The sequence below is a fragment of the Homarus americanus genome, unplaced genomic scaffold (assembly GCF_018991925.1).
Source record: "Homarus americanus isolate GMGI-L3 unplaced genomic scaffold, GMGI_Hamer_2.0 scaffold32929, whole genome shotgun sequence".
Taxonomy (NCBI): domain Eukaryota; kingdom Metazoa; phylum Arthropoda; class Malacostraca; order Decapoda; family Nephropidae; genus Homarus; species Homarus americanus.
Window position 1 is genome coordinate 3,266,250 of NW_024737097.1, and position 14,449 is coordinate 3,280,698.

General features: G+C 50.4%; 1 protein-coding gene across 1 annotated transcript in view; it reads left to right on the top strand.

Annotated features, from left to right (window-relative positions):
• The window catches only part of LOC121873160 (NF-kappa-B inhibitor alpha-like), a 51,753-nt gene that overhangs the window by 12,906 nt on the left and 24,398 nt on the right, over positions 1-14,449 (top strand). The window contains exon 3 of the mRNA XM_042376486.1: positions 6,761-7,013. Within this exon, the coding sequence (XP_042232420.1) occupies positions 6,761-7,013 (253 nt within the window). The remainder of the gene's footprint in view (positions 1-6,760; positions 7,014-14,449) is intronic.

Below are 14,449 nucleotides of genomic sequence, written 5' to 3' on the forward strand. Positions count from 1 at the left end.
GTCAGGAAACATCCCTCTCAGTCTCATATTAGTCCGGAAACTAGGACCACTCTGAGTGGATAGACAAATGGAAAGGGGAATATAAAATTGTGTTCTTTGATAGTTAGATACATAAATATTTGAAGGTATTAACTGACAGACAAACAAACTGACAGCATGGGTGACTACATAGGAGGAATCTATGGGGGCAAACTCACTCTCTCTCCTGATAAAAAAGTTGTAAGTATAGGATGAAACCAGTACTGGTAAAGTTCATGTTATTGGCCGCTCCGTTTCGCGTCAGATAACTCCACGAAGGAACCGGGTCTTGCTTTGAGATCACCACCACAATCACCACCACCACGATCACTACCACCACCACGATCACTACCACCACCACGATCACTACCACCACCACCACCACGATCACCACCACGATCACCACGATCACCACTCATCACAACCACCACCACCATCACAACCACCACCACCACCACCACACACCACCACCATCACAACCACCACTATCACTACCACCACCACTATCACAACCACCACCACTATTACAACCACCACCACCATCACAATCACCACCACTATCACAATCACCACCACCATCACAATCACCACCATCACAATCACCACCACTATCACAATCACCACCACTCACCAATCACCACCACCACAATCACCACCACTATTACAACCACCACCACCATCACAATCACCACCACTATCACAATCACCACCACTATCAACCACCACCACTAACACCACCACTATCACAACCACCACCACCATCACAACCACCACCACTATTACAACCACCACCACTATCACAATCACCACCACTATTACAAACCAACACCACTATCACAATCACCACCACTCATCACAATCACCACAATCACCACCACTATCACAACCACCAACACGATGACTACCACCACCACTATCAGTACTACCACCACTATCACAACCACCCATCACAACCACCACCCCATCACAACCACCACCACTATCACAATCACCACCACTATTTCATACCACCACTATCACAATCACCACCACTATCACAATCACCACCACTATCACAACCACCAACACGATGACTACCACCACCACCATCAGTACTACCACCACTATACCACCACCACCATCACTCACCATCACAACCACCATCCATCACCATACCACCACCACTATCACAACCACCACCTCTATATCACAACCACCACCACTATCACAAACCACCATATCACCACCACCACTCTCACCACCTCTATCACAACCACCACCTCTATCACAACCACCACCATTATCACCACCACTCTCACTACCTACACCACTATCACTATCGCTACTACTGCTACTACCATCACCACCTACACCACTATCCTGGTAGTGGTGGTTGCTACTGAGAGAGAGAGAGAGAGAGAGAGAGAGAGAGAGAGAGAGAGAGAGAGAGAGAGAGGATGCAAGATGAGAAAGTGGATGTAGGAAGGAAGGAAGGGGGAGAGGGGGAAGGAGGGATAAAAGAGAAAGTAGTAATTAGGAATAATCAAGGAAGTCAAAAGAAAAGGGAGTTTGAAAAATGTAAGAGGGAAAAAATAGTGTGTGCAAGGGAAAGGAGAATACTGTACATAAGAATGGAGGCCACTGCAGCGGGCATATACTGGGTAGTCCTATTTACACCCAATCCTTATCGCTCATATATCCATCCAACCTATGTTTGAAGCGATCCAGCGTGTTCCAGTTATTGATGATGTTTGGTAACTTGTTCCACTCACCCACTACTCTATTTCCAAACCATTGTTTACCTATCTCGCGCCTAAATCTAAATTTGTCTAATGTAAAACTATTGTTGCGAGTTCGCTCCTGGTTGGATAGATTGAGTACCTTTGTAATGTGGCCTTTGTTTAGCCATGGGGAGGAAGGGGAAGTAAAAGAGGGGGGGGGGCAGACGGCACCTCCCAGACAACAGTCGTGTTATCAAGAGACGTAAGTCTCTCTCTCTCTCTCTCTCTCTCTCTCTCTCACGTGTTCCTGATAATGCAACAGCAAAAACGATAACAGTGTGAGTGCAACAGATCCGTTGAACTCATTAATTCGAGCTGACACCTGCTAGGGGCCACACTACCACCTGCGTCCACACTCACTGATAATGTTCGCACGATGAATATTCCTCGTAACTGATGATGTGAGAAAGCTGCTACCTGGCTGACTGAAGTTGAAGCATTTACTCTTGACTCTTCTTTGATTTAGCCTGAAATTATGCTAGGAGTTTCTCTATCCAGTGTTCATCACCACTATCCACTACCACAACCGCTACCACAATCCACTTACCACTATCACCACAATAACCACCACCACCACCCCAGGGAGTGAAGGTCACGAGTTGCCATACTCCCATACCACGCTCTCACACTCCCATACCACGCTCTCACACTCCCATACCACGCTGTCATACTCCCATACCACGCTGTCACACTCCCATACCACGCTCTCACACTCCTATACCACGCTCTCACACTCCCATACCACGCTGTCATACTCCCATACCACGCTGTCATACTCCCATACCACGCTCTCACACTCCTATACCACGCTCTCACACTCCCATACCACGCTGTCACTCATACCACGCTGTCAACACCCCATACCACGCCCCACACCCCATACCACGCTCATACCACGCTTCCCCATACCACGCCTCACACCCCATACCACGCTCTCACACCCCCATACCACGCCCATACCCCATACCACGACATACCCCACACCACGCTGTCATACCCCATGCCACGCTGTCATACCCCCCATGCCACGCTGCCATACTCCCATACCACGCTACTCATACTCCCATACCACGCCACCATACCCCATACCACGATGTCATACCCCACACGCTGTCACACCCCATGCCACGCTGTCATACCCCCATGCCACGCTGCCATACCCCATGCCACGCTGCCATACTCCCATACCACGCTACCATACCCCATACCACGCCACATACCCCATACCACGCTGTCATACCCCATGCCACGCTGTCATACCCCATGCCACGCTGCCATACTCCCATACCACGCTACCATACTCCCATACCACGCTACCATACTCCCCATACCACGCCATACCACCATACCACCTCCATACTCCCATACCACGCTACCACGCTACCACCACGCTACCATACTCCCATACCACGCTACCATACTCCCATACCACGCTACCATACTCCCATACCATACTTCAGATACCCTAGAAGCGTGGAATGCCCCCATCATGATACAAGGTAACTGTACCCTCTTACCCCATTGAGTACCAACCACCACCACCCATAAAGTTTAGAAGTATAGATAACCGAACATTTTGCCGCGTAGTTGGTGGTGGTGGCGGTGGTGGTGGTTGGTGGTGGTGGTGGTGGTGGTGGTGTTGTTGTTGGTAGTGGCGGCGGAGGTGGTGATGGTGGCGATAGTGGGGGTGATAGTGGTGCTGGGGGTGATGGTGGACACTCCCTGGTTGCTGTAAAAGCTGCAAGCGACCTTGTAGTAGGCAGAAGGGCGGAAAGCTAAGAAGGTGCAGTCAGCTCTTCCGCCGTGTCGTCTGTACGCGTCGTTTCTCCTTGTCCGTGTTAACTGTACGCGCTGTTGGTCCACCACTCTAGCACCCAGCCCTGTCACCTAGCAGTAGTATGCAAAACCTAAAAGTATCACCCATAGTGCCCTTGCACCTAAGAGCAACACCCGGTATATCACCTAGCACCAGCACCCTGTTTATCACCTAGCAACATTGTCCAGCCTTAGCCACAACGACCAGAACCGAGCAACATCGCCCAGAACCGAGCCCTAGGCCATAGCAGCAGCACCTATCAGTAGTAGGGCCTCGTGGTGGAAGTGACAACAGCGGCGGTACGCGACACTGACGCTGAGTCACGTGACCGGGGGGCGTCCTTCCTTGTTTCCACCTAGTGAGCGACCCCAGCGGCTGCGGCCACTCCAGTCAGGGCCTCTACTGGGTGGCTCATCCTAGGCGTCCCCAGCTGGCCCCCCACTCATTACTAGTAACTACCTGGCCCCCCCACTCATCACCAGTAACTACCTGACCCCCCAATCATCACCAGTAACCACCTGGACCACCAGGCCAGCTACACACCACCTAGTCAACCACATAACCACAAAACAATCATATAACTACCAAGACAACCACATAACCACCTGGCCAACCACACACCACCTAGACAACCACATAATCACCTAGACAACCATATAACCACCGAGACAATCACATACCACCTGGATAACCACACACACACCACCTTGCTATCGACCAACACTCAATACACCCAAACGCCACCTGGGAAGGAGGGAGGGTGGTTGGCAGGTTCTAGTCTGAGAAAGAACATCTTTCAATACTCACTACCACGTCTGCCTCTTCATGGACTTTGTACTGTAACGTATCTCAACTCAGTGTATTACACAGCTTTTGTCCCGTACTGTAACATGCAGTTATCAACTCACTATAATACACTACCTCTGCCCCGTACTGTAACATATATCAACTCACTGTATTACACTGCCTCTGTCCCGTACTGTAACATGCAGTTATCAACTCACTATAATACACTACCTCTGCCCCGTACTGTAACATATATCAACTCACTGTATTACACTGCCTCTTTCCTGTACCTAAATCTACTGCCATCCTTGTGTTTGGTTTCATCGCCAGTGTTGGGTATGACACCAGCAGTGGTTGAGTGTCGCTTTTCAAAAGTATACACTGTTGTCCGTCCTTCTTCAGTCACTCCTCTTACTCCTCTTTACTACTTGGGCCTCTCACTGCTCCGTACACACCCCGATCTATATTCACATCCACTGTGCGAAAGTCTGTTTGGGGGAGGGGTGCGAATTCCATCCGAAAGTAGTGCAAATTCCTCCCCTTAACGAGAGTACATTCCGTTCTTCTGCCCGCCCTTGACATAATGTGCGTCTTACTTGGTGATGGGCTTTATCGATCCCACCAAGTTTGAAGGTGAATTTATTCTCCCCCTCCCCCCCTCCACCCTTTCCATCTCCTCCTTTCGTCCGATTGAGGCTAGTGGAGATGGAAGAGTGGTAGTGGTGAAGTGGTAATGGTAGTGGTGGAGCAGTAGCATTAGTGGTGGTAGTGGCGATGTAGTAGTGGTAGAGTAGTTGTATTAATGGTTTTGGTGGTGGTTTGAGTTGTAGTGTTGTAGTAGTGTACTTGGTGGTGGTGAGGGGGGGGAGGTTGTGTTAATATGGACTTTCCCACAAGACTCTCTCCTTGTGTACAACTTTTTCTTTCTTGTGTGTCTCAGAATGTGTGTGTTAAGCTCTCTCTCTCTCTCTCTCTCTCTCTCTCTCTCTCTCTCTCTCTCTCTCTCTGGGTGTAAGACGGCGGATGTTGCAATATAGGAAATATTCGATGACAAACAAGAGAAAATAATGAAGGAATGGAAGGGAAGAAGGATGATAGAGATAGAGAGAAGGAATAGATGGAAGGATGAGGAGGAAAGGAGGAGAAGGATTAAGGAAAAGGAGGCGGGAAGGAGTTGTTTAGGCCAGGGAGCAGAAAGGGGTGAGGGAGGGGAGAATTTCACTCCCTCGTTCCCTCCCTTCTAGTGCTGGTGGCCCCCATTAACCCCCCCCCCCCTTCTCTCTTCCCCCTTGTTTGATCCAACCACCTGTCCACACACCATCTAGAACACACTGTCTCCCACACACACCATCTAGAACACACTGTCTCCCACACACACCATCTAGAACACACTGTCTCCCACACACCATCTAGAACACACTGTCTCCCACACACCATCTAGAACACACTGTCTCCCACACACCATCTAGAACACACTGTCTCCCACACACACCATCTAGAACACACTGTCTCCCCACACACCATCTAGAACACACTGTCTCCCACACACCATCTAGAACACACTGTCTCCCACACACACCATCTAGAACACACTGTCTCCCACACACACCATCTAGAACACACTGTCTCCCGCACACCATCTAGAACACACTGTCTCCCACACACCATCTAGAACACACTGTCTCCCACCACACATAAACTGTCTCCCAGTCACTACCTGATGCACCATCATGATGTAACCACCTAGGTGTTGAGAGACGTGATGTGTGTACTAATAGGGTCAGACCATGCTATTTTGTGTTTCGTAACGGGTACACTGGGGTTATTTTTATTATTATCGTTGAAAACAGGGTCACATCAGAGTATAGGCCACTTATTTCAGCTGGAACCTGGTAGTAGTAGTAGCAGCAGCAGCAAAACACAGCCACCACCACTGTGAGTGGAGGTAACAGTTGGGGCCCCGACCTTGCCATCCTGCCCGCCACCCCCCACCATTACTGCCTCCACCAACCACCCCCATTACCACCACCCAAGTTGTGTGATAACCTCTTAGATATACTCTTGAATTACCCTTCAAGATGACAAATTAAACAACTTCGCCTTTGTAACACTAGTAACTGGGTCACAACACAAACTACAGTGTAACTTCGTAAGCTACGTTGTCACCACAAAAGTTACCTTCATTTGAGATGTTTCAGGGTTACCACACGCTGTAATATGTTTATATGATGTAACATGATATAACATGGAGTAACGTGATGGACCATGTAACAAAGTGCTGTAACATTTAATAATATGATGTTACACTTAGTAACGTCATGTAAAATATAATAACGTGATGTAAGGTGTAATAACGTGTGTTGTATTGTTGTATCTGCAGACGGCGTTGCACTTGGCGGTAGCGACGGGGGATGCGGGAGTAGTGCGTCACCTGGTAGTGTGCGGGGCGTCGCCAGTGTCTCGGGACAGGCGAGGCAACACTCCTCTCCACCTGGCCTGTGCCCAAGGCGACATCCTTATGGCCACGCAGCTCACACGACCCGTCACTGTCGCCGAGGTCATCAATGCCAGGCTCTCCTACGCCCCCGCACACACCGCTGGTCTCCTGGCTGCAGACTTAGCTAACTACGACGGTGAGTACCTCCTCCTGCGTCTATCATAATGTATTCTTCCTCCTTCTGCGTCTATCATAATGTATTCTTCCTCCTTCTGCGTCTACCGTAGATACTTCCTACTTCCTTCTGCGTCTATTTAAAGTGCCCCCGACTCCCAAAACACCATCTACTCCTCAGTGGGAGGTAAGAGGGAATGGGTGGAGGGAATTATACACTACCTCTTTTCCTCCCATTGTTACCATCATCATCGTCTTTATCATCATCACTATTTCATCATCACTATTCACCATCACCACTATTCTCCATCATCATTACTGTCACTATCACTTCATCGTAATCATTATTTCACCAGCATCATCATCACAATCAATCATCACCATCACAATCAATCATCACCATCGTCATCATCATCACAATCAATCATCACCATCATCATCATCATCACTGTTTCACCATCATCATCACTATGCAGTTCCTCCTCATAAGTAAGTGTTGTTTTCCGGTGTGTGATCTAACTAGCCACCGCCGCCACCACTGTCACCACAGCCTTGGATCATCTCAAGAGACACTTTCTCTCCACTTGAGTTTACTAATCTGTATCGTAACCCGGGATTAGTAGAGGTATAATTTTTCAAGGTTAGGAGGAGGCCATGATAGAGTTGAAGGTCAGTGAGAGGTCATTTGAGGTTTCAGGAGGCCGATGAGGTAGTGGCAATCGTCGTCACTGGCCTCTTGTGGTTTTGCTGGGTAGGGTCTGTCTCTGCCCTTTTCCCTTCCTTCCTTCGTCCCTCTCTCCCTTCTTTCCTCTCCCTTTCCCTGTCCTCTTATCTCTCCTCTTCCTTCCACCTACTCTGTCCTCTTTCTGTGCTTTCTTTCCTTCCTTCTTTCTTTCTCTCCCCCTCTTCCTTGTCCTTCTCTTCCTCCCCTTCTTGATTTTTTTTTCGTTCTTCGACTTATCATCATCATCTAATATTGCTGCATTTTTTCTTCTGCTGGTGTGTGTGTGTGTGTGTGTGTGTGTGTGTGTGTGTGTGTGTGTGTGTGTGTGTGTGTGTGTGTGTGTGTGTGTGTGTGTGTGTGTGTGTGTGTGTGTGTGTGTGTCCTCCTGAAGGTGTTGGTCAGGCTGGTCACACTACATCCTCACCTCACTCTCACTTCCCGTCTGGCTCCTCCTCCTCCTCCAATCCACCTCTTCCTGGATGGCTATCTCGCTCGCTTCTCTGGTGGTGGATGGGAGGGTTGATGTGGATGCATGGATGGGATAGTGGGTTTGGCGGATGAGTGGGTGAATAGATGGATTGGTAAAGTTTTAGTACTGTCATCTCCTCATTTATCATCTGTTATTCCCAAATATTCCTCCAGCTCCTCTTCATCTTGTTTTCCTAGCTTCCTTCTTCTTCCTCCTCTCCCCCCCCTTCCTCCTCCTCCTCCTCGTTGTATAGCACTTTCCTCCCCCCTTCCTCCTCCTCCTCGTTGTATAGCACTTTCTTCAACCTTGGAGAAACTGTTCATATAGTGTTATTTGACATTGAGTACTTTGTCTGTATTCATGGTCACAGTTCTTCCTTCTTCCTCTTCGTATTCTCTACCTCCTCCTTCTCTTCTCTCTTCTGTCTCCTCGACTTCTTCGTGAAGATGGTAGGACAGGGGGCAGTAGTGGTAGTAACATTAGGTAGTGTTAGTAGTACTGTACTAGTAGTAGTGATAAAGTAGTAGTAGAAGCAGTAAATTGATGGTGATAGAAGTAGTGGTGGTTAAAGTAGTGGTAATGGTGGTGGTTAAAGTAGTGGTAATGGTGGTGGTTAAAGTAATGGTAATGGTGGTGGTGGAAATAGTAGTAGTAGTTGTGGTGGTGGTGGTGGTGGTGGTGGTTAAAGTAATGGTAATGGTGGTGGTGGAAATAGTAGTAGTAGTAGTTGTGGTGGTGGTGGTGGTGGTGGTGGTTAAAGTAATGGTAATGGTGGTGGTGGAAATAGTAGTAGTAGTTGTGGTGGTGGTGGTGGTTAGTGCAAGGTTGTTTACATGAGCATTCTAGTCAGTGCTGTAACTCATGGACTGTCCTGGGAATCCCCACGCCACTACCATCGTCGTCACCATTGCTACCTTCGTACCCACCACCACCACTATGCCTTAAGAACATAAGAATGGAGGAAACTGCAGCGGTTCTATTGGCCCATACTGGTCAGTCCCATTTACACTCAACCCCTATCACTCGGAGACCTATGTACTCTATCCTCGACCTCAGAGCGATAGAGAACCATTATCTACCTTGAATGAATATGTTAACAGGTTGATAAAGATAAAAATAACCTAAGAGAAAGTGAAGATCGTCTTATTTAATGAACTGGCTAGAATAAACGAGTGAATCGTCTCTCTCTCTCTCTCTCTCTCTCTCTCTCTCTCTCTCTCTCTCTCTCTCTCTCTCTCTAATTATATATTTACATAACTTCACTCATTATTTTTCGTTTTCCGTCTATATTCGTGTGTGTGTGTGTGTGTGTGTGTGTGTGTGTGTGTTTTGGGGGTGAGGGGTTGTTTCTGGTGCAGCTGGTCACGGTCTGGTTGTACACAGGTCAAGGTGATTATGATGGTCTAACTAACCCATCACGGTCTGCTGTACATTAGTCAAGGTGATTATGATGGTCTAACTAACCCAATGTCAAGATCGTGATAAACCTGTTCAAGTGTCAGGAGGATTGCAGACGTGTGTGTGTGTGTTTTGGGGGTGAGGGGTTGTTTCTGGTGCAGCTGGTCACGGTCTGGTTGTACACAGGTCAAGGTGATTATGATGGTCTAACTAACCCAATGTCAAGATCGTGGATAAACCTGTTCAAGTGGGTCAGGAGGATTGTAGGTGACGTGTGTGTGTGTGTGTGTGTGTGTGTGTGTGTGAAGCCAAAGAGGTTGTTTCTGGTGCAGCTGGTCACGGTCTGGTTGTACACAGGTCAAGGTGATTATGATGGTCTAACTAACCCAATGTCAAGATCGTGGATAAACCTGTTCAAGTGGGTCAGGAGGATTGTAGGTGACGTGTGTGTGTGTGTGTGTGTGTGTGTGTGTGTGAAGGATACATGAGTTATACAGGTGTAACATGGGGGCTACACCTGAGAGAGAGATCACTGAGAAAGGTTAGTCAAGACAAGGTTTGGTTAGGTAAGGTTAAGTTAGCATTAACTGGGTTGTTAAGTCTTAATTGGGTTCTAAGTCGTGGTTATATAATAGGGTTTGAAGCCTAAAAGTTACATATTCTTCAAGGCTTCCAAGTTATGTCTTACACCGGCTGGAGTGTTCCTACCTTGCTGGCTGGCACGCCCCTGGTGGAGGGTCACATGGTTGAGGGTCATGCCAGAGCCACCTGTTGGCCAATTGCCCGGGACGAATGCCAGCTGACAGGCACTACCCATACCTCTGCCCCAGTACTGTATTTATACTCGTAAAGAAATTATTATTATTTCGTGTGTGTGTCATACGATACTGTCGGTATGTTCTGACACGTGGTGATGAGAGTGAGGGGAACAGTGGAAGGTGTGGGGGGTGAGGGGAACAGTGGAAGGTGTGGGAGGTGAGGGGAACAGTGGAAGGTGTGGTGGGTGAGGGGAACAGTGGAAGGTGTGGTGGGTGAGGGGAACAGTGGAAGGTGTGGTGGGTGAGGGGAACAGGGAAGGTGGTGTAGGGAACAGGGTTGCGGGGGATGAGGGGAACAGGAAGGTGGGGAGGGACAGGAAGGTGTGGTAAGAGGGGAACAGGGTAAAGAGGGAACAGGAAGGGGGGGGTGAGGGGAACAGGAAGGTGGGGGTAGAGGGGAACAGAAGGTGGTAAGAGGGAACAGGAAGGTGGGGAACAGGAAGGTGTGGTGGGGAGGGAAACAGTGGAAGGTGGTGGGGTGAGGGAACAGGAAGGGGGGGTGGAGGGGAACAGGAAGGGAAGGAGGGAAGTTGCGGGAAGGTGTGGGGGGAGGGAGCTGAGGAAGGGGGGTGAGGGAACAGTGGGAAGGTGTGGGGGGAGGGAACAGGTGGTGGGGTGAGGGAACAGGAAGGGTGAGGAACAGTGGGAAGGTGTGGGTGGGGTGGGAGGGAACAGTGGAAGGTGTGGTGGTGGGAGGGGAACAGTGGAAGGTGGGGGTGAGGGGAACAGTGGAAGGTGGTGGGTGAGGGAAATGTGAAGGTAAGAGGGAACAGTGGAAGGTAGGGTGAGGGGAACAGGAAGGTGTGGTGGGTGAGGAACAGTGTGGAGGGAACAGGAAGGTGGGGAGGGGAACAGGGAAGGTGTGGGGGGAGGGACAGGAAGGGATGAGGAACAGGAAGGGGGGTGAGGGGAACAGTGGGGGTGGGGTGGTGAGGGAACAGGAAGGGGGGTGAGGGGAACAGGCAGGTGGGGAGGGGGAACAGTGGTTGTAAGAGGAACAGGAAGGTGGGGATGAGGGAAATAGGAAGGGGGAGGGGAACAGTAATGTGGTGGGTGAGGGAACAGGTGGGGGGTGAGGGAACAGGAAGGAACAGTGGGGAGAGGGAGAAGGTGGGGTGAGGGCAGGGAAGGTGGTGTGAGGGGAACAGTGGAAGGTGTGGGGGGTGAGGGGAACAGTGGAAGGTGTGGGGGGTGAGGGGAACAGTGGAAGGTGTGGGGGATGAGGGGGAACAGGTAGGAAAGCAGTTCCTCCCCTCAAGATGAACTTAACTATTTTATCCTGTACGTTAAATTTTACTTGCCTGTACATATACTTGTACCTAACCTTTGTAATTGTTGTTTAAGTACCTGATCTTTGTACTTGTATGCACCAACATGAACTTTTTACGATATAATGTATAGTACCTGTACTATATATATTACCAGCAGTTATGTCTTTTAAGAACGAAATTAATGAGAAAAGAATAAAAAGTCAGGGAGAAATGACCTTCAATCCTAATTTCAAGACGACCGACGTTAAAACACCATCGGTGACGGCGCCAAACCTCCCTCATGAACGAGTAATCCCGGGTTCCGGTACACCAGGCCACGGCGGGGTAACAATTGGGACAATTCTTATCTTCCCTCGGGTTACAAAGAGCCTTAGTTACTGGAAAGTATATGAACGACGATTTATTTACGTTTTTGGTGCTCCTCCACCTCGCTGGGTACGAAAACGTGGCAACGTTGGCCGGGGAGGCGAGGTCGTCCATCCGTCCGCTTTAGGTCGTGGACGAGGTGCCAAACCTACCATCACCACGAGTCAGCTGTTACTGATGCCAACCCCGGCACCCACTGTCCCCTCCGGCCACCACCAGGGTCCAGGAGATGTACTCCTGCGACCTGCCGGCCACAGCCAGGGTCCAGGAGAGGTACTCGTAGGACCTGCCGGCCATAGCCAGGGTCCAGGAGATGTACTCGTATGACCTGCCGGCCACCACCAGGGTCCAGGAGAGGTACTCGTAGGACCTGCCGGCCACCACCAGGGTCCAGGAGACGTACTCATGGTCCCTGCTGGCCACTCCCAGGGTTCAGGAGAGAGGTACTCATGGTCCCTGCTGGCCACTCCCAGGGTTCAGGAGAGAGGTACTCATGGTCTCTGCTGACCACCACCAGGGTTCAGGAGAGAGGTACTTATGGTCCCCCCAGGGGCCCATGTGGCACTACAGGAATTAATGTCTCTATATAGTAAACAGGATTATATTTTCCATGAATATCTTTCACTGGAGTCGTCGGGATCAAGTGTTCAGTGGACCTCCATGACTATGAACTTAAGATATTAAAACTATGAAAACAAGATAAATTTATTGGAGAAAGTAGACGAGAATAAATGTTTTTCACCACATCTTTACTAGAATATATTCCATCAATATATTTCACCACAAACCGTAAAATAATATATACTGTATGTATCCACTTTCTGTTGACTTCTTATATCTGATGACGCTTTCCAGGGTGGTCAAGACAGTAAGGTCACCAAGCCTGTCGTAATGAGTTGACACCCGTAGTGATATCATTCTCATTGTGTCTGTTATCGGGTGGTGGTGGTCGGGATGATAGTCGTCGTCATCGTCTCACCTTTGTCATCATCATGTCAAGAAGGGACACACGCACACACACACACACACACACACACACACACACACACACACACACTCTCCATTGGACCAGGTCTCGATTTGTAGGTACGGTGTGAGCAAGTCTTCCTCGAGCCACTACTGGAACACTCGGAGAGAGTCAGACTGGCTGGTGGGAGAGAGCCAGACAGGCTGGTAGGAGAGAGCCAGACAGGCTGGTGGGAGAGAGACAGACAGGCTGGTAGGAGAGAGCCAGGCTGGCTGGTAGGAGAGAGACAGACAGGCTGGTGGGAGAGAGACAGACAGGCTGGTAGGAGAGAGCCAGACAGGCTGGTAGGAGAGAGACAGACAGGCTGGGTAGGAGAGAGACAGACAGGCTGGTGGGAGAGAGCCAGACAGGCTGGTGGGAGAGAGACAGACAGGCTGGTAGAGAGAGAGACAGACAGGCTGGTAGGAGAGACAGGCTGGCTGGTAGAGAGAGACAGACAGGCTGGTGGGAGAGAGACAGACAGGCTGGTAGGAGAGAGACAGACAGGCAGAGGAGAGAGACAGGCAGGCTGGTGGGAGAGGCTGGCTGGTGGGAGACAGGCTGGCTGGAGGAGAGAGAGGCAGGCTGGTGGGAGAGACAGGCAGGCTGGTAGGAGAGAGAGGCAGGCTGTTAGGAGAGACAGGCAGGCTGGTAGAGACAGAGCAGTGGGGGAGGAGAGAGACAGGCTGGCTGGTAGGAGAGAGAGAGAGAGACAGGCTGGCTGGTGGAGAGAGACAGGCCAGGAGGAGACAGAGCTGGCTGGTAGGAGAGAGACAGGACAGGCTGGCTGGTGGGAGAGAGACAGGCTGGCTGGTAGGGAGAGAGACAGGCAGGCTGGTAGAAGAGACAGGCTGGGTGGGAGAGAGACAGACAGGTGGGAGAGAGACAGGCTGGCTGGTGGGAGAGACAGGCTGGCTAGGAGGAGAGACAGGCAGGCTGGTAGGGAGAGAGACAGGCAGGCTGGTAGGAGAGAGACAGGCTGGCTGGGGTGGGAGAGAAGCCGTGACAGGCTGGCTAGGAGAGAGACAGAGCAGGCTGGTAGGAGAGAGACAGGCAGGCTGGTGGGAGAGAGACAGGCTGGCTGGTGGGAGAGAGACAGGCTGGACAGGCTGGGGGAGAGAGACAGACTGGCTGGTAGGAGAGAGACAGACAGGCTGGACAGGCTGAGAGAGAGACAGACTGTGGTGGGAGAGAGACAGACAGGCTGGTGGGGGAGAGACAGACTGGCTGGTGGGAGAAGAGAGACAGACAGGCTGGTGGGGAGAGAGAGAGAGACAGGCTGGTGGGAGAGAGACAGGCTGGTGGCTGGCTGGAGAGAGACAACAGGAAGAGACAGACAGGCTGGTGGGAGAGAGACAGGCTGGCAGACAGGCTGGCTGGGAGAGAGACAGACAGGCTGGTAGGAG